Genomic DNA, 25,563 nt, shown 5'->3' with positions numbered 1-25,563 from the left:
ATTACTGGGACCCCTGACTGGCAATATACAAACAATACTTAAAAAGATATAAACAATATAATTATAGAGATAACCTCAAAATACCAACATGTGAAAAATACTGTACTTTATTAATGTTTCAATGGAACCCACCAAAATCATTTATTGATTTAATTAAAAATCAATGTCCTCCAAATCAAGGTTTCACAATTAATGGCACCCTTAAATATTATTGTAAATAACATCTACCAAAATTAAACCAGAAATTATATTCCACTTATTTAAGTTTATCTAAGTGTTAAGGAACTATATTGAGCCATTACATCACTTCCTTTTTCACTAGGGTATAAAAAAGAGGTAACACGCATGCAATATCCCTTTGTCATCCAACACCATGAAGAAAAGAAAAGAACTGGCAGTTCAAAAGGGACAGATGGTCGTAGACCTTCATAAATCTGGTAATGGCTACAAGAAGATCCACAAACGATTGAATATATGACTGAGCACTGTCAGGGCAATTATTAAAAAATTCAAAAGATATGGAACAGTTGAAATCCTCACGGATAGAGGACACAAATGCATTTGCCCCCCAGGATAGGGAGGAGGATTGTGAGAGAAGCAACAACATTCCCAAGAATCACTGTGAAAGAATTGCAGGCCTTTGTGGCATCTTGGGGTCACCAGGTTTAAAAAAGCACCATCAGACGCCACCTCCACAACCACAGGCTCTTTGGAAGGGTTGCCAGAAGAAAGCCCTTAATGACCCCAAGACACAGACGCAAGCGCTTGGAGTTTGCCAAACGTCATTTAAATTATGATTGGAAGAAGGTGCTCTGGTCAGATGAGACCAAAATTGAAAGTTTTGGTCAGATACAGCATCGGCATGTTTGGCGTCGAAACAGAGATGCATAAGAGGAGAGGCACCTCATACCCACGGTGAAATATGGTGGTGGGTCAGTGATGTTTTGGGGCTGTTTTAATTCCAGAGGTCCAGAGGCACTGGTTAAGATTGATGGCATAATGAATTCCACCAAGTATCAGGCAATTTTGGCTGACAATCTGGTTGCCTCTGCCAAAAGGCTGGGACTTGGCCGTAGGTGGACTTTCCAACAAGACAATGACCCAAACAGACCTCAAGATCCACATAGAAATGGTTCTGTGACAACAAAATCAATGTTCTGCCATGGTCATCTCAGTCGCCGGTCCTCAATCCAATCGAAACCTGTGGGCTGAGTTGAAGAGGGCAGTTGATAAGCGCAAACCCAAGAATGTGAAGGATCTTGAAAGGATCTGCATAGAGGAATGGTCCAAAATCCCTCCAAATGTGTTCCTTAACCTTGTCAAACATTACAGGAAAAGACTCCATGCTGTTATGCTTGCCAGAGGTGGTGGCACTAAGTACTAAATGAGGAGTGCCAATAATTATGAAACCTTGATTTTGGTGAAATGTATTTTGTATTAAATAATTGTATGATTTTGGTGGGTTCCATTGAAACATTAATAAAGTACAGTATTTCTCACATGTTGGTATTTTGAGTTTCTCTATAATTATATTGTTTATATTTTTTAGAGTATTGTTTGTGCATTGTCAGTCAGGGGTGCCAGGAGTTTTGGAGCCCACTGTATATATATATCCAGTCTGATAAACACTCCAAACAGCCTACCTGACCGCTCGGAGGCGTCCGCATGGTCCTAAAGCACACCGGTGCCTCGTTTTGTTTCACATTCCAATGATAAAACTGGGAGGTACAAAAATACAATCTCAGAATGTGGGAGGAGGCATGTCCCCAGGGAAAGTTGCACCCCTGGTATATGGTCTGAATATGGTCTCTAAATATGCTTTGTGTCTGCATCCCTCCCATTCAACACAGAAGAGATCATCAAGAAGAAATTTGAACCTCTTGGAATCTACATGACACTCTCTGTGTTGCCTATGTTTGAAAAGATAGGGACAGGCTACAGATGTGAGAAAGAGTTTTACGCTTCAGGCTCATCTTTGAGATGGGTTGTCACGGCGACCCCTGGAGACAGCGCTCAAACACAGGTAGAGCTCTTTAGGAAACGCTGGGGTCCTCATAAAAAATGGATGTGACATAAAAGAGCCCCTCTCCCACACCAAAGCTGTCTTCTCCACTGCTTGACTTAAAGCGCTGTTTAATTTTCGCTTCCCGACGCTCTGTTTTTAGAAAAGGGACGCTCCGTTCTTAGTGCACCTTTGATTCACGGGGGGACGTAGAGAACAGCATACATCGTTGAGCCATCAACCTCCATGTGATGAACGAAGGGTTCCGAGAGCTTTGTTTCCAGGAGCAGTTCAAAGTTCAGCAAGTGCTTGGACCTCTTGGCGTAACAAGTCACTTTCACCATAGATTCACTATAGACTCCCATACAGGTGTGGGATCAGTTTGACTTTGTTGAAAGTAACCCCAGGTCAAAACAAGGTATACAGGTCTGGGATCAGGTTGAACATGTTAACATAGCCTGTGTTGACTGTGGCTGGAGAACATACACTGACCCCAGGACCGTAGTGGGTGTGTTTTCTGGTGCTGAGGAGATGAGCTGTGAGAGCTGTGTAAAGGAGCCGCTAATACAACTGACACAATACAGGCAGACCTGAACCTGTGCATCTCAGAGTAGGAGTCCTGATCATAATGAATAAGATGATATGGACAGGGGGAACCTGATCAGCACACTGAGATGCTTCATGAATACTATCCTAAATTCTACCTAAGGGTTCCCGGTACGGGGACCTCCTATATGTGCCCGTGGTCTTTAAAGCTTCAATATGTAACTCGTAGGGCGACCCAACCAAATTCACATAGAACTGTGAGTTATAGATCTGTCATTCTCATTGAAAGCAAGTCTAAGAAACAATAGATCTCTTCTATGTGCGCTATTTCTATGCTCCCCATTCTTAAGTTTATGTTTTGTGCACCAGCTTCAAACAGCTGAAAATACAATATTTTTGGTTATGAAAAAGATATTTCACAGCAGTTTAGATTGTACAAAGATTCTCTACGCTATACTCGCTTATTTTGTCACATAAACTGAAATTAGGCAAACTATTAGAATTTTAGCAACCACGGAATAGCTGAGCGATTTCTGCAGAGTGCATCTTAAAGAACTAAATGTATGGGCCTAATCATGGAATTGCATATAGAATCCCTACTAATTTAATGAAAAACTGTGAAAACGATCCAACATGTTTCCGTTAATCTTGGATGCATATTTTATGTGGTTGAAAATGAAATACTGTCATCTTTTATGTTGTTGAAAGAAATGACATGTTTAGGCTGCACAACAGGTCCCTAAGCGTGCACTCATTCTCTCAAGATGCTGAAAGAAAAACATATATATTTCTCCACTCCTGTTCCCGAGACAAAATTAACATTTGGTCTATAATTTTACTGTGAGGAACACTTCATTCTGCAGCAGTTAATATTATAATAGGCTACAAGTGAAGCATACAGTCCTTTTCCAGACTTCAGTTAATATTATAATAAGCTACATGTGAGGCCTACAGTCAGTGTCCAGACAGTTACTATTCCAACTATTAGGTTACTTCAATTCTGCCATCCATCCATCCATTTGATCAATTCAAAGAGACCACCTACAAAACACCACAAAGTGTTATGAATGACATTCTGTTATTGTCATCCATTAGGCCTGCACAAGTCTTGTAACCTGAATTGATGCCTACACTTCTGCGGTCTCAGCCACTCATCTCTGCCTTGGCAAAATGACAGTGTTATCATCGAACTACACTGCATTTTGGAGCATATTCCACAAGTTTTCAAGTCTATTCGCTAATTTTTCATGCGACTCACATCTCACATACGGCAATGATAAATACTGTAATAGCCTACAGTTTTTTGAGAATCTATGTTCTAATTATTGTGATAGCCTCATGTTTTACTTGTTTTAGTTACCCCACTATTTATTTTCCCTGTACTCCATACGGGACCGTTTCAGCTTACTTTTACCCCAGATTCTGCCCCTGAACAGGATGACACAGTACAGGGCATCAGAAACAGATCTACACTATTAGTTAATATAGGAAAAAGAGCATATAGGCAAAAAGGAATGATGAAAAATCTAAATAATATGGTATAATAAAATATATAATTAGAACAATATCATTTAACAGTAGGCTAACCTTGAATGCCAGTCTGTCTGTGCTTTCGTGCCAAAATTGTCACTCTTTGTCATGCCAAAAAACACTTGGCATGACAATTCCATAAGGAGTTGGCAAGTGAGTAGAAACAGACACCCAGGCTAAAATGCAGTAAAACCACCACAGCACAGAAACAATCAGAGCAGAACTGAACAGACTTGCCTTTTGGTTGTGTTGCATTGGGTTTGTGTGTTGAATTGTAGTACATGGTACGGTAAATAGACTTAGGCTGTTTTGCATTCGATTACAGTGTGTTGCTGCTGAGAGGCACGTTCATAATGGCTGCCATGTTCTGTCCTTGGCCCCCGTGGGCTGACTCACAGAAGGTAGAGCATCCTGTTGCTCCCTGGACCATCTGCAGGACCACCGTCACTGCTTCAGGTCAAATGGCGAATGAGGATGGGTCCTAATGGACTTATGAGTTCCTGTTTGATGGTGTGTGTGTGTGTGTGTGTGTGTGTGTGTGTGTGTGTGTGTGTGTGTGTGTGTGTGTGTGTGTGTGTGTGTGTGTGTGTGTGTGTGTGTGTGTGTGTGTGTGTGTGTGTGTGTGTGTGTGTGTGTGTGWGAGAGAGAGAGAGAGCAGTGTGCAATCGACGTACATAAAATGCATACAAAGCATGTCAAGGAGTAATTACACAAAACGCAAACAGTCCTAACAGCTGAATCTAGGCTCATATGTAACTACATATATTTCTGAGATTCATCAAAGAGTCGTCAGGCATAGCTCCGTTTCAGGTTTGTAATTAGATGAAAGTTAGCAGTGTGCTGGTGTTCTTTCTATATGTCAGTGTGGTTGCTGTGGCTCACTTAGCAACACAAATAAACCAGAGAGACAGGGTCCTGCTCCCGCCAGCCTCCCTCCCTCCCTCTCTCGTTCTGCAGAGTCAGCGCTCCTCTCCTAACGCTCGTCACGTCTCTCTCTCTCGTTTGTTTCTTTCTCTCTCTCACTCTTTCTCCCTCTCTCCCTTTCCATTCCTCTGCTGCACTCCCTCCTCCCCAGGCAATCTGAGCACCCCTCCCTCCCTATCTCTCTCCACCCCTCTCACTTTCGTAAAGGGGTGAAGACCAGGGGGACGGATGGTTCCTCTCTACTCCGCGGAGGACGTGTGAGTGCTGGGAGCATCCGTCATGTGGATTTGAGTCCCTCCTCCTTTCCTTCCCCTGCCTCTTTCACTCCTCCATCCCCCCTCTTCTTCACCCCCTCCCTCTCCTTCTTCGCTTTTATTCTCCATGTAGCTCTGGACCGGCACAATCTTCCAGCTCAGCTGAGATGGAGACCACCCAGAGAGGGCTTGGCGTTGCCCACCATGGCCAGGGGGAGAGAGGGGTAGAGCGGACTGGCTAGTCAGAGGGGGGTCCTTCACTGGCCCACCCTATACCCTCTCAAGGGCATTACTCTGGATAGGAAACTGGACAGCTCTTAAGGCTTAGCGCTTTCAGCAAGGAATGACACTTCTGCTTGTTGGACTCCTGATTATGGAGTTTGTGTAAATGTGGTGTTCCCTACTCTGGATTTGAATCTGGATCTATTCGCCATCTGGAGTGCCTGCGTTTTTACAGCCGTAACTCGAACACATGGACGTCTTTGGTTTCGCAAAGATGGCAAAGCTGTCAGGGTGAGTGTGTGTACCGTACCGGGACGACGTAAACTAAGCGGGGAGGGGTTGAGGGTGGCGGGGGTTGTCTCTGCATAGGAACAAGGAGTGTGTGACCAATGAGCGAGCAGTCTGTTGTGCCTGGGAGCCGAGTGTGGACTGCAACACAAGCAGTGAGTCAGGACTCAGACCACGGCTTTGTGACTGATCCACAAAGTTCTGAGAGAGAGAGCTGAGCGACTGTGTTTGGCCACATAGTTAGATAAGTTGCAAGAGAGAGTTTGACATAGAGAGTGTGAGCGAGTAAGATAAAGACTAAGGGGAAGTGAAGGTGTGTGAACTAGAGAAGAGTCATCATTTATGTGAGTGAGAAAGGACAGAAAGCAGACATGGAGATGATGTACCAGAGTACTACAGAGGGAGGGAAGGAAGAACAGAGTAACAACAAGATAAAGCAAGGTAAGTAAAGTGAAGAAGTAGAAAGAGGAGAAGGCCCAACAGGGAATGTGAAAATTATATAGGAGAGAGAGGGGGGGTGAGAGAGGGAGGAGGGGGTGAGAGAGGGAGGGAGGAGGGGAGAGAGAATGTGAGAATGTGATATAAGTGAGAATTGACTTGAAGCAGAGGAGTTCCATAGTAGAATGTTGTTGTCATGATGAATAGCTCAGAGCACAATTCTTCCTGATCTCTGTTACTTCCTGATCTCTGTGCTTCTAGTCCACACACACACACACATGCACACACACGCAACAGAGCCTGTAGCACACACAAACACTGTAACAATCACACACACAGACGTTGGATGATCCCTCACTTGAGTGGGGTCGCAAAACACTAAACCCACTAAACATGGCTCAAAACAAATATTTTAAACCTGCACAGAGAGAGGTCTACAGCTGGTATGAATCATTCTCTCTCTTGTGAAGTAGCAGCTCGTTGGGTCTAGTTGGGGCTGTTATTGGCAAGAAAAGTTTCAAACGGGGGTCATTGATGCTTATTTGATGTCTTCAATATTGTTTCCAGGGGCGGCAACTTTCACTGGGGACTGGGTTACATTCTGAAATTGCATTTTTTGTCCACCCCAGTTTTATCACTGGAATGTGAAAACGTTGATGCAACGGTGTGCTTTAGGATCATACGGATGGCTCCGAGCGGTCGAGTAGACTGTTTGGAGAGTTTTATTCGACTGGGGGGGAAAATATATATATATATATACAGTGCCAGTCGAAAGGTTTGGGACACCGTATTTCATTCCAGGGTTTTCTTTTATTTTACGATTTCTACATTGTAGAATAATAGTGAAGACATCAAAACTATGAAATAACACATATGGAATCATGTAGTAACCCAAAAAGTGTTAAACAAATCTAAATATATTTTATATTTGAGATTCTTCAAAGTAGCCACTCTTTGCTTTGATGACAGCTTTGCAGACGCTTGGCATTCTCTCAACCAGCTTCAACTGGAATGCTTTTCCGTCACTCTGTGGACCAACTCTTCCCAAACCACCTCAATTGGGTTGAGGTCGGGTGATTGTGGAGGCCAGGTCATCTGATGCAGCACTCCATCACTCTCCTTCTTGGTCAAATAGCCCTTACACAGCCTGTAGGTGTGTTGGGTCATTGTCCTGCTGAAAAACAAATGATAGTCCCACTAAGCCCAAACCATATGGGATGGCGTATCGATGCAGAATGCTGTGGTAGCCATGCTGGTTAAATGTACCTTGAATTCTAAAGTCAAGTTTAGCCGGTTCCATCGATAAAAGATCATAACGATAACTTCAAGTTTTACCGCCACAGTTGACCATTGAATTATTCTATGAATCTGCTGTTTCTCAGAGCAAGGTGCAAGCAGCGTCACAGATATGTTTGAATATAGATATCAGAGAGGCAGCCAGCCAGGAGAAACCAATAGGTCAGCGCAGGAAAAACACACATTTCTTGATTTGAGTCATGCTAATCCTCCCAAGGGATTTTGACGGGTGATCACCACTGCACACATGATCCCCGCTTCATTCAACTGGATGAAATCGCTGAAGCATGTCACCCTCTGTCCGTGTGTCTGTCAGTCAGTCAGCGAGAGGAAAGCGAGAGAGAGAAAGAAAGGGCAGACAAGAATAGAGGAACAAATAAATACACAATGCGGCCTTGTATTATGAAAGAAAAGATTGAGGGATTTTATAAGAGGAGGTTGTTGCTCGTGGAGGTCTGAGTAGGGACACTGTAAAGACACCCACATGTTGTGTGGGTAGTTAGTGTTGATTATGTAGAGTCTACGTAACGGATAATCAACGAGGGGCTATGCGTTCTGTGGAAAATAATGAACGACGTCAAAGATTTTTTATAACTAAACCAAGATAGACCACAGCTTGTCGTTTCCAATGGGAACAAATGAGTCATAGCAGGCAGAAAAAGCAAGGTGGTAGGCGCCTGTGCAATAACTCAATTTGCCTTTGCACTCCTTCTAATCAGAGCGATTTTTTAAAAACTTTTGCAAAGGGTAAAGTCTACAAAACTTAGTCCACCCTGTTCATAACAGATTCTAGTTTTGGGAACAGAAAGCTGCATTGAGATCAAATATTTAATTGATGAGAACATTTGCAGAATCTCATTCCATCTTCTCCCACTGCCCCACCAGTGGGCTTCCTCTCACTACCATATTTGGAAACGCTAATCCGATGCTTCACAATTATACATCCAGTGAAATATCTGTCTCATTGTTCTATCTGTGAAGATGTGGAAGAGAACACATAGAGCCCTGAGTTGATTATCCCTTTTACACCATGACTATAATTTAACACATTTGCCATTAGAAATGTGTTAATTTGCTGGTAGAAAAGTGTTCAACATCGACTGAAGTAGCTAGCAAGTTAACTAGATAGCTATACTAGTTGCCGTGGTAACCACACAAACAGACTTGCTTGTTTAGCTAACCAAACCATCAGTCCTAGCATGCTATTATGTTTTGAAAATCGAATTCAACAGCACCAATAAAGTTTTCAATTTAACTTTTGATTTAAAAAGCAGCTCAAATCAAATATGTGAGAATTAACTATAGCCATTGAATTCTACCTTGCCGATATACTGTGCGTTATAGGGAATTATAAAACGGATGAGTCTAATTCTGAATGCTGATTGGTTAAAACTGCATTCAAGTAGGTGTCTATTCCACAAGTTACCACCGGCTAAATATATGATGTTAAAATGCCTATTTACTCTGTTCCATCTGACTGCGCAATGCACTGTCTCATCAGCCCAGCCAAGCAATTTATAAACGTGATCTCCACTATAAAAAGCATCTAGACAGTATCTCACATTTCTTTTAGACTAACATTTAGTTTTCAACAACGGAGATTTGTATAAACCTTGCTCTCTGTCTCTCCAACAATAGCAACATTGTTTCACTATTCAAATTTGATCTCCAGCTGTCCCATAGTAATGAACGTGTTGGGAATCGGGATGAAACAGACAGGCAGCGTTTCTCAGCCAGTCGAAATCATGAATCAGCTGGCTTCGTTTTTATGGATATATACAAAGAAATGTAAATTGAAAAAAGGTAAAATGAAGTGCAGCTAGTTTGTAGTATTTCCAGCGTCACTTTGACGTGGTTGTGTTAGCTGTGTTGTTGGCCAACTCCTCTGAACAATAGTGTCCTGACGAGAGAGCACATTTTCTCTGCCAGGCAAAATCACTACAAAACAGCTTAAACAAATGCAAATCCAGCTACTGTTGTTATTCTGGCTGCACTGTTGACGTAGTTTGCTAGCTAGCAAGCAAGGGATAAGAACGTTGCCAGCCAGTATGTCCATAGATACAAAACAAAAAGACTGAATGACTGGGTCTGGCAACCGAACCGATAGAACAACCAGCCGGTTTGTGTAGCAACCCTAGATTTGTGTCGGGACTATATCTTGTAGAAGGAGGAAATAGTATGAATAAATTTATAAAAATAAAGTTTTTAATTAAAATATGTCAATCATTATTTGAATATGTTGGTAGCCCGTTGTATAAAAGTGATAATGCCCTCGAGGACAGTGTTTGGAGGACATTTTGGCACGGTTCGCCGGCCCTCGACTTCGTTTTGGGCCTAACGACACCAGTGCAAATATATCCTCCAAACACCAGCTTCTCAGGCATTATCACTTAAATAATGCATGCTCTAGAATGCCCTTCAAGCCAATAAGAAATTAGTATTCAACAATGCCATGGTATAACGTTGGTTATGTAGTTTCTACTGTTGATTATGTCGTTTCTACTGTTGATTATGTCCCAATAGGCATTGTGGAAAAAATTTGTCACTGGGTCTCAAACGCTGGTGTAAGTCAGAGTTTCCCAAACCCAGTCCTGGGGCCACTCCCTGGGTGCACGTTTAGTTTTTTGCCCTAGCACTACACAGCTGATTCAAATAATCAACTCATCGTCAAGCTCAGACTATTTGAATCAGCTGTGTAGTGCTAGGGCAAAAACAAAATGTGCACCCAGGGGGGGTCACAGGACCGAGTTGGGAAACGCTGGTGTAAGTTATATGTTTGTAAGAAGATACTTGGAATAGAAAATGGCTACTGGGCTGTTTGGGGTTTTGGCAATATCTTGAAATGAAGCCATTGTAATTATATGTTAAATTGTTGTTGTTTCTTGCCTTGGCAAGCAAACTGAAAGGAAACTCATGTTTGATTATCCTGCCCACTTTCCAGTGGTATAGAGTAACAAATAGTTAGCTACCAAACTTGATCTCATGAAGGCGGAGCTCCAAAGCATCGATTTAAACTAGAAAGTCATCTTCAGCCAAGGAAATTAAGTCCACTGCTTGGAATCAATCAGTTTGCTTGTTTTGTTTTTAGTGGAAGCAACATTCGTCTCGGCGGAAGCCACCTGCACCAAGTCTTAATCAGATGTGGTGTCGAAGAGACAAATATGGCCGACAATACCGTATTCAAAATGATAGCCTGTATAGACAGAGGATTAATCATACAGTAGCATTTCTAACTTCTGGTTGCACTGAAGAGACCAAGCACATCCTCTTCTCTCCTCCATTTATCACAAGCGTCCCCCAGATCAATTATGGAAATAAAGCAGGCAAACAACCTTTTTTTTGCTTTCAATTTAAATTCTAGCTTACGCCACTCTGGCAGGAAAATACATTCGCTTTCAGGGAGAGTGCGCTGGCTAACCACTTACATTATGATTTGCACCAAGCGACTGAACGGAACAGAACTGAACTCTGGGTCCCAAGTCCTCTGATTAGTTTTAGATGTTAGTCCATTTTGTATTTTTTTAGGCCTTGTTTTTACAGCAGTTTGTGTCAAAGTAATTGTCCGATTTTGGGCTGATCTCTACATGCTCTTTGATAGTGCCTTTTAGGAGATGCTATTTCCAGCTGCTCTCTGTTTACTTTCCATGCATTTGTGGAGGGGAGAGTGCAGTGTTTCTGCTCCTGAGCACTGATCAACTTAGAGTTATCCCGTTTGGAAAATTTTGAATGTTTTTAATGTTGACCTTCACGTTTCAATTGGGTGTTTTCCAGTTAAGTGGGTGCTATCAGTTTCTATGTTGGATTACAACCACAGCCTTCAGTTCTGAGGAACTGAGCTGTTTTAAAAAATATATAACATCTTGTTTTAGAGTATATAGAAAGTGTCTCTGAGTGGTGGGCTAAAGTAAGATTTATAAATAAGCCTCTATGTTTAAAGAGAGAATCATCTATAAGGGATATATTGGCACACTGTGCTCAACCAACCTGGCCTCAGAGCAATTTGTAAGATTTAGTACGTACATTGCTTTTATCCATTGAGTATGATATATTACATTAAGTTACACTATGAATTAAATAGTAGTCGTACAATATGATACGAATTAGAGAAATGATAGTATCATACGTTTTACCCGGTCGTACAATATCATAGGAATTGGATGATGTAATGTATTATACATTTAGGGACGTATGGTATTATACATATTTCTCTGAGACCATGCTGCTTGTTGCTCTGTAACAACAAAGGACAATTCCAGGTGAATTTACATTGCTGGTAAGGAGAACTAACGACAAAGGTTAGAATGTACGTAGCAGGTTAGGTGAATTAGGTTAGGGGAAGGGTTAGCAAAAATTGTAAAGTTCCCGTTGAACAAGCAACCTTGGTTTGCCAAACGGTCCCTGTAATCCTCCCCGACCCATGGCCGGCGTTATGGGCGGGCCTTAGAGGACTAGCCCGGCCTGCCGTATCTCCTTGCCCGTCCAAATAAAATATTGAAATATTGATAATTTATTTGACATAAGACAGAAACACTCATCAATCTCAGTTAAAGCATCCGAGCGAGTGAAACAGTGCCACTCTGTCTCAGTATGTGTAGACCATGTATCTGGACCAAAATACCAAAACATGTCATACTATTTCTGTCCAAACAGCATCAGATACATGAGCTACATATACAGGTGCGCTGTTTCGCTCGCACGGAAACTTTCTCTGGTGATAAAGTTTCAGCAGAGAGGAAGAGGCGAGGCGAGAGGGTTCACTCACAATCTGTCCAGTGTAAACCCAGTGCGTTTCTATGGGAATAATATGCAGACCTAACCTTGTCGCCTGCCTTCCCGCCTTTGGGACAAAGACTCCCATTGTTAGGGCGGAGACATGAGCATCTCATCATTATATACAGATCTCTTGTTTCAGCCTCCTGCGAATTGGAAAGGAAAGTTGGCGAATGCTCAGTGCAATGTTAGGATGCTGGATTGCCCTAAAGTAAATTGATGTTTAGCCAAAATTATATTTATTTATTTTAACCTATTTATTTAACCTTTATTTACTAGGAAAGTCAGTTAAGAACAAATTGTTATTTACAATGACGGCCTACTCCAGGCAAACCCTAACCCGGACGACGACGCTGAGCCAATTGTGCGGCCCTATGGGACTCCCAATCACGGCCGGTTGTGATACAGCCTGGAATCGAACCAGGGTCTGTAGTGACGACTCTAGCACTGAGATACGGTGCCTTAGACCACTGCACCCCATTATATAAGTACTCCTGTCTAAATTAAGTCATTCAAAATACTTCACCAGGAAGCATTAGCCACAGAGGATCATTAGCTTTTTTTTTTTTTAATAGCTGTTGATTGAAGCCCGCAATTTGGGTAGTGCGCGTGACAATAGGTCTAGCTGATTGAGTTGCGAATGTTAGTGAAAGCGTCTAAAATATGTGTGAAGATCACTTAAAATGTATAAATTAAAATGTTGCATCAAGAAGAAGGGGAGGGGTGTGTGGTGAAGATATGGTGCGTCTCTCTCCATAATGCATGCATATTTGAGTTTCCATTTGGCGATGTCTTATTTCTGATTGTCTTAACTCACCACATACACCACACATTTTTTATTCGCCTCACACAATTCAACGAAGTCTGTTTTGTTTTTTTACATCCATTGAGAATGACACGTCCTCAGTATTTGAAAAATCTTTCCAACACTCCCAGCCTCGATAATCACCAAGCCACGATGTGAATAGCCGCCAATTGATCATCGTGTGTCAGTGTGTCCATATGGCAGAGGCTAGTGTTCTCATAGTTGAATTTTACCTTTTAGATTTGTATAATTTTACTTCAGATTTGTATGATTAATCACGTGACAATGATTTTTAGAAGCTAAAACGTTATTAATGAAATTAAACTGTTCCACGAAAAATGTGCATATAAGAAAGTTCATAACTGTCATTCAGATCGGTAGAAATTATAGGTAATCTTTCCCAAACTTAAAACTCAGGAACTGCCTATGGTCTTTACTATAACACCCATTTAAAAAAAAAATGCGCAAGCACGTGCACACATAGGAGGTCCTGTGAAAAATGACTGGACCGCATATCGCAATCCAACTGATTCGTTCTGGCGCCGGGTCTGCACGGACCAGCCACCCTACTTTCGTTTCTGTCATTTATTTTGTTTCTGTAACCATACCGTTCTCGATGTAACGTAACATGTCATACTTAATGGAGGTACACACATTTACGCAAAACAGCCTTTGCCTGTCCAGTGAGTCCAGCTTGGCTCAACAAACAGCTATAAAATACAATTATTTATATTATTCATATGTTTTATGCGATTCATTCAAATTGGTAATTTGCATCTCATTATAATATAGTTATTGCCTCATGCTCTAGTCTAGTGTGTCTTGGACCTGTTTGGTTTAGGACTTCCCAGTCTAGCGTTTAATCCGCTAATGATGTCAACTCACTCTGTGATTTGTTTTGCTCTAGATAGTATCACTCACTCACCACATGGATTCACAGTTAACGACAAGCTGAGAGAAAGAGACAAAGACATTAGTGGATGTCAACAGGCACAAGCACACGCAGACAGACAGAAACACATACACACACATACCTCCCTGTCCCTTTGCTGAATACTACATTAACGGTGGTAGAAAAAGTACTCAATTGTCATACTTAATAGGAAATGACTCAAGTAAAAGTGAGTCACCCAGTAAAATACTCCTTTAGTGTTTAGTGAGTCCGCAAGGTACGAGGCAGTAGGTAAGATAACGTATTATATTGATAGGTACGTGAATTCAAATCAAATGTTATTTATCACATGCGCAAATACAACAGGTTAGACCTTACCGTGAAATGCGTACTTACAAGCCCTTAACTAACAATGCAGTTCAAGAAATAGTTAAGAAAATATTTACTAAATAAACTGAAGTGAAAAAAAAAATCAAAAAGTAACAATAAAATGACATAACAATAACGAGGCTATATACAGGGGGTACCGGTACCGAGTCAATGTGCGGGTGTACAGGTTAGTCAAGGTAAAGTGACTATGCATAGAATTTGATCATATTGCTGTCCTGCCTGAGCATTCAAAATGTAATGAGTACATTTGGTTGCCAGGGAAAATGTACGGGAGTTAAAACTACAGATTTTCTTTACAAATGTAGTAGTGTAAAAGTAAAAATTGTCAAAATACAGATACAGAAGTACAGTAAGTATTTTTACTTAGTTACTTTACACCACTTAAATACTACTGCTGAAACAGCACTGAAACAGCACTGCTCTTCAGTACTAATGATTATGTTTGTGGTCTTGTTTGGGATATATTTGTCTTGTATTTAGTGATGCTTGTTCTGTGGGATTTGTGCTCCAGTGTTTTGCTAATGCATATGTTGCATTCATCTGTGTTTAACACTGGCGAACGTGATGCACCCCGACCCCACCACAAAATCCGTATGTATGCACACAAGCTGCTGCCATCAGCTGGGGCTTTGTCAACCAGAACCAGCACAGATCTCTTAATGATCGCTTAACGAGACTTGTGTTTCCTAAATGTTTAAGAAAGTTGAAGAACCCAATCTGGTTTCCTGCAGAATTTATAATAACGACTGAACCCAATCTGGCAACCCGGAGCATTTATAAAAATGGATGAATATCAAAACAAGTTTTTATGAGCCATTTAGGAGATCTAGGTCTACAACGTCTGCCTCCAATATAAGCGCTCCCTTTTTCCTATGTGTATGATATGTTTAGTCAGTTTTCATACTGAAATGAATCATACTATCCTATGTGCCAGCCTGGCTATCATGTCAGCTCCCTGTCACACTTTGGCATGCCAAACATGTTTGCACAAACAGGTCTGGGACCAGGGCTAGGCTAGAATCATACTGTCTGGAATGTGTTCTATTTAACCCCAACATCAATTTGGGCAGAAAATAGAACATTTACAAATACATCTTGTTCTGCAACTGATAATATATCAATAATGTAAACAATGTTATCTTAACAAACCATGTCCACATTGTACTACTAACATAGAAGTGAGCAGGTTATCTCAGGGTTACCAGTACATTGAAGTTGGAGGAGAACAATAATGTGAGAAATGGCTGGATTAAATTATTTTCCAACAAATAAAATTACAGTGATTATCTCTAATCTGTGGATTCAAAATATCCCTCTTGAATGACCTACAGAGTTTGTGTTATTCAGAGTTTGCAATGGCCATTGCAAACTATCACAGATGTGACCTAGCCCTCTGAATCACTTTGTTAATGAGTGAGGTGTGTGTCAGCCGGCCAAATAAGGGGCCAAATAATGGGCTATAATTCAATGTCATAACTTTATGTTAATGCATCCTTTAACTGAAGGACGATACAGGTTGAAATATTCAATGGACAGGTGCCTCTAGATTATAGGAAGTCAAGCCAAATATATTGAGTGCCCTAGTAGAATATTTCCTTTCCACATCATTCAGTACTCAAGGACACCCCTTGAAGAGGGCATTTGGCCTATATGATGGTTGTTTGAAGGACTCGGACAAACAATATAGAGAGAGCACTACAGAACACACACACTCGCCATAAGACGAAGGGCAAAGGATCAGCTCCCTAGGGGACCAGTCTTCAGAACGGAATCTCAAAGGTGTTCAGCTCCAGCCTTTGAGTCTTGAGCTGAATACTGATCGTCTCCCTCCCTCTGTGTGTGAGTGAGTCTTACTGGCTGGCTGGCTGGCTGGCTGGCTGGTGGAGCCAACTGAGGATGTACTGTTCTTACTGTTCTGCTGCAGAGGGTCATGCTGTGCTGTGGGCTGCCTGCCAGACCATGTGCCAGGGTTAAAACAACAACCCTCGCTAATACCACCATTACCACCACCAGCCTCCACGGCAGCCTCCTACAGCGTGCACACCCCCACGACCCTCTCTCTGTCTCTTTGCTCTGCCTATGGGTTTCCTGCTACTGTCACTCAGGGACAGGAAGAGAGGCATGGCTTTGTTTTGTTCTGCCTTTCATGTTCTTCTCCTTCTGATCTGTGCTCCCTTGAAGCACAGTGTGATAGGTGTGGGGATGTCAGAACAGGTTGTGTCATTTATTGGAAGATCAGAGCAATCGGCGTCAATGGAGGTGTGTGCGCGTGCACGTGTGCGGTATACACACACTTGACTTGATGTGACTGTAAACTACACGGAAACGAAGGAGTATCATGGCGTCACCCAGAGAATGTAGCTGATAGCTGTAACTGTGTTATCATGTTCGTTACTGAGTACCAAGACTGTTCATTTAGCCAGTTAACGTACATCATTATACATAGCAGAGTCATGAATGAATAGCAATCAAAATAAGAGCATGGGGAGGCCTGTGAGAACCATAGCCTGTCATGGTCTGTGTGTGCCGGCAAGGAGGCCAAAAGGCTCGAGGGCTATGTTAGTGTGTGTGAGTGACAGAGAGAGCGAGAGAGAGTCACTAAGTGACAGTGAAGAAAGAGAATTTGCGGGCTTTGTCATTCCAGTAATGTGCTTTTTGACCTTCCATTTTAGTAAATTTCTGCATCAAGGTGATTGCAGTGAGTAGTGCGGCTTCAGTATGGTGGCTGGGTTGAGCACTAGTGCTGTCCATGGTGCTGAACAATTCAGGGCTACTGGTGGTGCTGAATGGAAACCTAAACCCCTTGTTTTACATAGTGGAACATCATGCTTTTCCCATCCTCTAAAGCAATGAACTCTAAATGAATAGCAATTAACTCTGAGWAACAAAATCCCAATAAAACTGCAAGGTTATCCACTTAAAATGTAAATTTTTGATAACTCAAAGCTTCCATACATTGCATTTTAACGACAGCTGCCTCTGCGAAACGCCTGCAGTTTTCATGTGGTCCTCGGCATTCCCTCGTCCAGGCCTATAGTGTTTCCTCCCTGGACAAAATGTTCCGAGCAGAGCATGGGTTGTGGTATGGCTGGGTTACATAAAACGTCGCTGTGAGAGCTGAAGCATGTTGTCTTCTTCAGAAAGCCATGCTGTATTAATAGGGAGCACTTTGAGGGCATCCTTTAAAGACATGGAGGGATGTTTCATTTATGACTCTCTGAAGCACCACAGACCGACATGGGAGGGGAGAGGAATCTCTAGTAGGCTGCTGGTGGTGGAAAAAGTTAATGGGATGCCTTGAGTCACAGCACTTGGATGGAGATGAAGTCAAGATCATAGATTTACGATGTGTAGAATTTGCATTATACGTGGCCGGCGGCGGCCATATTGGTGGGGCTGTTTGTATCTCTAGCTTGACTGATTTTATACCACATGACCTGTGAAGATGTACGCCGTCTAGGTAGGTCTAAGTAGAATTTAAAAGCCTCTCCGTTCTGCCGTGTCTATTTCTACAGTTTGGAGCAGAGTGCAGAAGTGATAAAATGGCTCCTAGCAGAGTGTTTTAGTCATCCACAGGGAATGTTGCAGAACCACATAGGGTCACACTGATGCTCTCTAGCCACTGCCTTTGTGTCCGTTTCTATAATTCATGGCAGGGAACCAGACCTCTACACACTTTAGATGGATGATCCCCAGATGGAGGGAGAGTAACTTGGGTTGTTCGGGGAAAAAAGCCTAAAATATACTCGTCCAGGATCACTTTAGCCTTTGCTCTCTGCAACTGTAGAACTCCCGCCGAACAAGGGAGGCCTTTTAGCCAATAAATAATGAAAAACAACTATATTGTGAAAATATGCTGTAAAGAAACACTAAATTTAGGCAGATTTTTCACAAATGTTAATGTTTCCTGTCCACAAAAGTGCTCGTTTTGGTTCCTTAAAAGACCAAGGACAAGACTTGTCTCAATTTTATGACTGAGGTGCTCTCTTGTCGTTGAATATTTCTATGCCCTCCATCCAGTCTTGGAGCGAAGGGGGTATTAGCCTAGTTATTCCGTAGAGTGTAAAAAGAGAGGCAGGGCCCGGGGAGCTAGATGGTAGCATCTCTTTTTGACATTGTGCTAATGGAGACTAACGCATCATGGAAAAGCTATTAACATGTGTGTGGCTGGCTGAATGTCTGGGTAGAGGTCTCTGTGGTGGGGGGAGAACGGGTTTTTAACCAGGGCTCTCTCTCTCTCTCTCTCTCACTGTCTCTCTCTCTGTCTGTCCAGCCTCTTTACCCCTGCTTGCTGGAGCACGGTGAGTGAGTAGCCGTCCAAGCTGAACATACTGCTGTGTGGAGTGTGACGAAGCCTGCTAGCACTAACGGCATGAGGTCTCCTCAGCCATCAGAGCTTGACAAGAATGCGATTCTCTGAACCAAGCGTTAATTGTTCTGATGATCATAGCTGGCGGTGGTGCCACAGAATAGTCCACAATTAGATGGGTATATGAGGATGGGAGCACTCAGGAAAAGGAAAATGGCTTTTGACACACTTCTTGCTTGAAGAATAGGACAATGCTGGACTCCATTCTCGCGAAAACCTTTCTGCTCCAACAAAGATGGTTTTAGAAATGTTTGGGTGAAAGCTGGAGAGTGTGATCTGAAAGATCCTTTTCAAATCATGTAGGTTATACATAGCAAAGATATTTTGCTGGGCAGTGCTTGCGCAAGTATTCTGTCCAGAGACCAGAATACTTGTTACCTCCCAGTGTGCGCACACACACACACACACACACACACTTGTTTGTTTCAAGCGTTTTACAGACCTGTTCAAAAGAAGGGAGAATCAGTGGATGTAATGGCAGGCTTTGAAGGTATAACCAAGCAATGGAATGTAAGACATCATTCAGGAGGCTACGGCTATCAAACAACAGACTGTGTCATCGTGAGACTGGCTGTCATTCACAGCCAGGTATTAGGCTATAAGCCCAAATCTTACAACAACTTTTGGAAATGACTCGATTCACCATCATTCTGTTCAGAATGGCCAAGAGATAATCGGTTTGTATTTGAATTTGTCGCTCAGTTTCAGTTCTTTGGGACCCTTTTGCAGTTGAATCAGAATGATTGATTGAGGGCCTTGAGTGGTTCTGCTGTCTTTTGGGAGGGCTTTTTGCAGCAAAAGCTTTTCAGAAAAGACCAATTCTACCTCTGAAAGGGAAAGTGCTTTTCGATTTCCTTGAAAAGTGTTGCTACATGGCCCACGTTTCATATTGATTACAGGCTTCATGGGTCAATGGTTGCTTTTTTAATTCATGCAAAGTACAGCCACGCTGTTTGATGATGATGATGATGGTGATGATGATCATTGAACTGATCATTTGAATCTCTTGTTATCATAGTCTTCTCCTCTTTTTAAATCCCTCCCACAACTTTTCCTTCCTGCTAAAACAATTATCATATTTGCACTGAGACAACAGGGTTCCCACATCAATACCCAAATCCCTTTCCCTTCTGTACATAAACTGTTTTTGAGGAGCAGTCTCCCCCCTTCTGCTCCCTGCTAGGCTGTGACATCAGATCTCTAGTGGAGTGGCATTTTTCATACACTCCCTCTCCTCCTCCCTTCCTTTAAATCCTTGTACTACACACACACACACACACACACACACACACACACACACACACACACACACACACACACACACACACACACACACACACACACACACACACACACACACACACACACACACACAACACACACACCACACACAACACACAAACATTACCACACAGAACAGTGGTGGATTTGTTTTGGCTCTGATGAGGAGGATTAGGAGATGAAGGCCTCAGTTCGGAATCCGCCACAGCAGTTTGGTTTAGACCAAAAGCCTCTTCAACACAATGAGACACACGCTGAGACACAAGCATGCCGACCGACTGTATAGCTGGCTCTCTGAAACCCACCCCCATGATGGGATAATGGGGGTGATATTGTCCAACTGATGGCTTAATGTAGTCAATCCATTAAGTCTATAAGGATGATATTTTTGAGGGATATTTAAGTATCAGCTGATTAAAATCCATGCTAAATCGTTTTCACTGAGGTTTTGTGTCCATAAAGAAAGGTTACTGATGAAAATATGTTTTCTGATCTTGTCTTTATTGTTCTACATATTGCCGTATGGTGCCTTATCACGTTGTGCTACCATGTTGTGCTTTACATGTGTAAAGTCTTCAGCAGACATCAATGCAGCGTGTCGTGTCGGTGGCTAGAGGCTAGAGTGTGAATGAATACACTGTGACACATCAATCTGTGGGTGTTTGTCACCTACTGTGTGTTTCTGACATGATGTCCTCCGTGTTCCATTGTGCCCTAGCTTGGCGTTGTCATTGAACTGTCACGACAATGTTATTTCTATCTCAAGGCTTGGAAGTCATCTGGAAAGAGTTAGTGTGGGGGCCAATCTTTTGTATGTGATAAAAATCAACAAATGGTGGCTATTGTATGTTCTGTATGATTTGGCCCTGTGAAGAGTTGAGAGTGTCAATGATACGTTTTGATTCGAGGCACACTTGATGCAAAGTTTATCCTCTCCTTTTATCCAGAGGAGGCCAATTTTAGTGCTGTTGATACACCACCAATTTCACAAATCTCCAAGCATTAGTTTGAAGCCTGTTGTGCCTTGACGTCTCGGTTATATCATTAATTTAATTTACAGTGAGCCGTACGACGGTCGTCTCGGGGTTCTCTGACCGTCTCATGCCTTCACACTCCTAACACAATTTCCCGGCAGGACTTGGCTACAGCGGCTATGTAATGACCGTAGCAGACAATTATGTTAAGCTATGTAGATATCCAGCTCGAGGGACTAGGAAAAATAATGTCCCGTGGTCCGGTAGTGGGTAGGCTCTGAGAAAGGTGATCCTTACAGCAACATCACATATTAATAAGACGTCCATGCGATCATCCTTACACCTCATTTTGCTCTGCTTCAGCCACAAGACCAAATCATCGGGCTGGCCTCCCCCCTCTGGATCCTGGGGCTCCCTGCCGGGACCCCCCTATGGCTGGGACATGTGCTCTTCCAGGGACGGCCGAGACTACTTCAGCAAGTAAGTACCATCCTTCCCCAGAGGGGTGTACAACAACAGTGTCCAGGCCCAAACCACATCCCCTCCGCCCCAACAGTTGCAAATCATTCTAGACCTAATTCAAGTCCACCTCACTCAGCTATTACCATTCAATTCACTTGTTGTAGCATTATAACACGTGACACACTGTTGCTCAGTGAGTGTGCCTTACAATTTAATTAGTGAGTGTGTGTGTGATCACCTACATTAACGGTCCTGACATATACTTGAAATGAACCTCTGATCAAATTTCCCCCACATGCTTCATAGTGTGATTACTCAAAACGTCAGTTATGACAGGTGCTAGTGAACGCCTGCGCTGTAATGAAGATTCCTAAGGATTATGAGGACTAGTGTCGTGTTTTTTTAAAAGGTCCGTCGTTCCAATTTTGTCTGGAAATTCCAGACACGTCATGTTCTCCCGTGTCCTGAATCAACAGTATGCCAATGGAATACTGATTCCACCCTCCCCACACCTCCATCCCTTCATCCCTGTCTGACGTAGACTGCCTCAGTGTCTTAAATTCTTTCGGAATACTGTGGATACATAAAACACACCTTTTCTCCCCTGAGTGACGCAGGAGCTCTGAACAAGGAAAGGGTGCTGTCTCCTATCTCTAGACGTGTCACTAGCATGGAGGCTTATTTGATCCCAGTGAGAATGGGGTGACGTTCACAGAGATGACACCGGAGTGCAGATAAGGGAGCGTGACAATTGGATTTCTAGGCATGAGAAATAAATGGATGAGGACAGGTAAACCGACGAGATTGTTCTCCTAACCTAACCTAGCACAATCTACTGTTACAGGTTTAGTAAATGTTGCTGTTCTCCTTCATGGCAAAGGGGAGTGTACGTGCTTGCCTGCCTACGTGTGTGTGTGCACGTGGGCGTGTATGTGCGAGCCGTACCATCGGAGGTGTGAGACAGCTATTAGGAGGATAATATATGGCTGGTCTCAGGGCAATATATCTGGCTTTGTGGCGATATATTGCTCTGATTTGGCCTGAGTGTAATAGATGGGTCTCCCTATTGGGCATAAAGGACTGAGTGGATTTCAAATACATCACCCTCGCTGTGCGCTTGGGATAATGATAGTACACTGAATCCTGAATCCCAGACAGTCCACACTATTGATATTATCCTTTGATATCCAGGGAATATTAGACATTCTGGTGTTGACTGTGCCCTTGGTATACCCATGTGTGGATGACCTGGACCCGGTCTGTGTGGATCCGCTGCAACATCAGCTTTTTACCTTCCATGGCACAGATCCCAGTGAACTCTGAACTCTGACCATTTGCCCAGCTCTTGGAGATGAAACCATGATCGATATGCCTGCGTGTAGCTCACCTAGGGTACGGGACTGAACACGATTCACCAGAATACAGATTTAGGAGAGGGAGAGCCGCAGTAAAGTAGTGAAGCTGTATTGAAACTAGCCCTGAGAAAATGGACCTGAACAGAGAGAGAATGGAGACGCCAAAAGAGGGAATGGATTATATAACCCAGAGATACTTCATATTATCACAGAACCAAAAGACATTCGTTTAGAAGCGGGATGGACAGAACCAATTGGAATAGGTAAAGAGAGGGCAAAAAAACATGAACATGGAGGATGTGGACTGTGGGTATGGTGCAGTGGGTACATCAGAAGCACAAATGTAGGATGCCACACCCAATCACATCACTAATGCCAGACAGTGAACTTCACCTTTGACCCATTGTGCGTGTGTGCGTGCGTGCGTGAGAAAGTGTGTCAGATGGTTTAGGAGTGTTATGTAGCACAGTGATAATTAGATGTGTGAGTTATCTAAGTGGGAAGTGTGTATTTGTAGACTGCTGACCCCACCCAGATACAGGTGCCAGACTGCTGACCCCACCCGATACAGGGTGCCAGACTGCTGACCCCACCCAGATACAGGGTGCCAGACTGCTGACCCCACCCAGATACAGGGTGCCAGACTGCTGACCTCACCCAGATACAGGGTGCCAGACTGCTGACCCCACCCAGATACAGGTGCCAGACTGCTGACCCCACCCAGATGCAGGGTGCCAGACTGCTGACCCCACCCAGATACAGGGGTGCCAGACTGCTGACCTCCATCCAGATACAAGGTGCCAGACTGCTGACCCCCACCCAGATGCAGGGTGCCAGATGCTGACTCCACCCAGATGCAGGGTGCCAGACTGCTGACCCCACCCAGATACAGGGGCCAGACTGCTGACCCCACCCAGATACAGGGTGCCAGACTGCTGACCCACCCAGATGCAGGGTGCCAGACTGCTGACCCCACCCAGATACAGGGTGCCAGACTGCTGACCCCACCCAGATACAGGGTGCCGACTGCTGACCCCACCCAGATGCAGGGTGCCAGACTGCACCCCACCCAGATACAGGGTGCCGACTGCTGACCCATCCAGATACAAGGTGCCAGACTGCTGACCCCACCCAGATGCAGGGTGCCAGACTGCTGACTCACCCAGATGCAGGGGCCAGACTGCTGACCCCACCCAGATACAGGTGCCAGACTGCTGACCCCACCCCAGATAAGGGTGCCAGACTGCTGACCCCACCCAGATACAGGGTGCCAGACTGCTGACCCCACCCAGATACAGGGTGCCAGACTGCTGACCCCACCCAGATGCAGGGTGCCAGACTGCTGATTGTTTTTATGAATCAGGTTGTAGTTGTAAATATTAATGTGTTCTTAATTGACTTATAAATAAAGGTAAAATAAATAAAACATTTTACTGGAGATAATAACAGAAATATTCTGGGGCCCAATTCCAAACTGATCCCACTACCCTCCTGCCGGTTCCTCTCAGTTTTGGGACTGAAGCCAATTTTCTTTAGGCAGGGAACAAAAGAGTTTGGCGTGATGCCTTCCCAATAGTAGGGAAAACACTGTTCTAGTCAGGAGAGTCCTATGTCCTTCGTCTCCTGTTGGATCAGTTTGGACTGAGAAGCTGCCTTATTGAGTCTGTCTCTGATGCGTTGCCTGTTCCTGTTTCCTCTCAGCCACGTGTCCCAGAGCAGCTCCCTGGAGGAGGTGCACCGTCTGGATGGGGTGCAGCTGGTGCCCCCTGACCCCCGGCTAGTGGAGATGAGACGGGACCCCGTCCTGGGGTTCGGCTTCGTGGCCGGGAGCGAGAAACCGGTGGTGGTCCGCTCCGTCACGCCTGGTATGTATCAACGTCCCACCAATTGCCTACATCTCCCATGACCCCTCCTGGTATGTCCCTCCGCCTACATCTCCCATAATGATCACTGACCGAACTCACCTGAAGATCTCTAATTTAAAGCCATATCAATATACATGACACTCACATCAGAACAGGGCCATAGCTGTTTCATGGGATCATATCCAGATATGTCCCTACATGAAGTTTAGAAATCTACTGAACATGATATTGGTACAAAGTGTTCAAAGATATTTTAGTCAATGCAAATTACATTCTAGTGTATGTGTTATGGATACCTTTACATCCTTGGGTTAATTCTGGCTTACCCATCGACCTTTCAAGTGTCGGTAACATTGTCTGTATTTTTTTGGGTTAATAACAGCAGTTCAATCGTTGTCACATGTTCGTAGTATGACATTGATGCCATAGGGCTTTTCACGCTCAGCACTTTGTTAGCAGTGGTCCTTGGCTCCAAGCACATGTCACGTCTCTATCACCCTAGGGGGAATATCAATAATCACTGTTTGATCAACAATACAATTCAATAACCACAATTGTCATGATCGAGTATTATTAAGGAATATGAGGGTCGTGTTAATTCTAATGAGACTTCTGGCCCTGGTGTGATGTCATCTATCTAGTGCCCGCCCATTGAATAGTCACCGCGATATGCAACTTTTCAGGGAAGTCAGGAACCAATACACGCAGTCAGTTAGGAAAGCAAAGGCCAGCTTTTTCAAACAGAAATGTGCATCCTGTAGCACTAACTCCAAAAAGTTTTGGGACACTGTAAAGTCCATGGAGAATAAGAGCACCTCCTCCCAGCTGCCCAGTGCACTGAGGCTAGGAAACACTGTCACCACCGATAAATCCACGATAATCGAGAATTTCAATAAGCAT

At 43.5% G+C, this 25,563-nt stretch overlaps 1 protein-coding gene across 1 annotated transcript in view; it reads left to right on the top strand.

Moving 5' to 3' along the window:
• Positions 1-5,624: 5,624 nt before the first annotated feature.
• LOC111970890 (FERM and PDZ domain-containing protein 4-like) overlaps positions 5,625-25,563 on the top strand; it is a 46,715-nt gene continuing 26,776 nt past the window's right edge. Inside the window, exons 1-3 of the mRNA XM_023997633.1 lie at positions 5,625-5,769; positions 21,345-21,461; positions 24,500-24,663. Coding sequence (XP_023853401.1) covers positions 5,729-5,769; positions 21,345-21,461; positions 24,500-24,663 — 322 coding nt within the window. The 5' untranslated portion in view covers positions 5,625-5,728. The remainder of the gene's footprint in view (positions 5,770-21,344; positions 21,462-24,499; positions 24,664-25,563) is intronic.

Source organism: Salvelinus sp. IW2-2015, linkage group LG12 (assembly GCF_002910315.2).
Source record: "Salvelinus sp. IW2-2015 linkage group LG12, ASM291031v2, whole genome shotgun sequence".
NCBI classification, from domain to species: domain Eukaryota; kingdom Metazoa; phylum Chordata; class Actinopteri; order Salmoniformes; family Salmonidae; genus Salvelinus; species Salvelinus sp. IW2-2015.
This window is presented reverse-complemented; position numbering and strand designations above follow the sequence as displayed.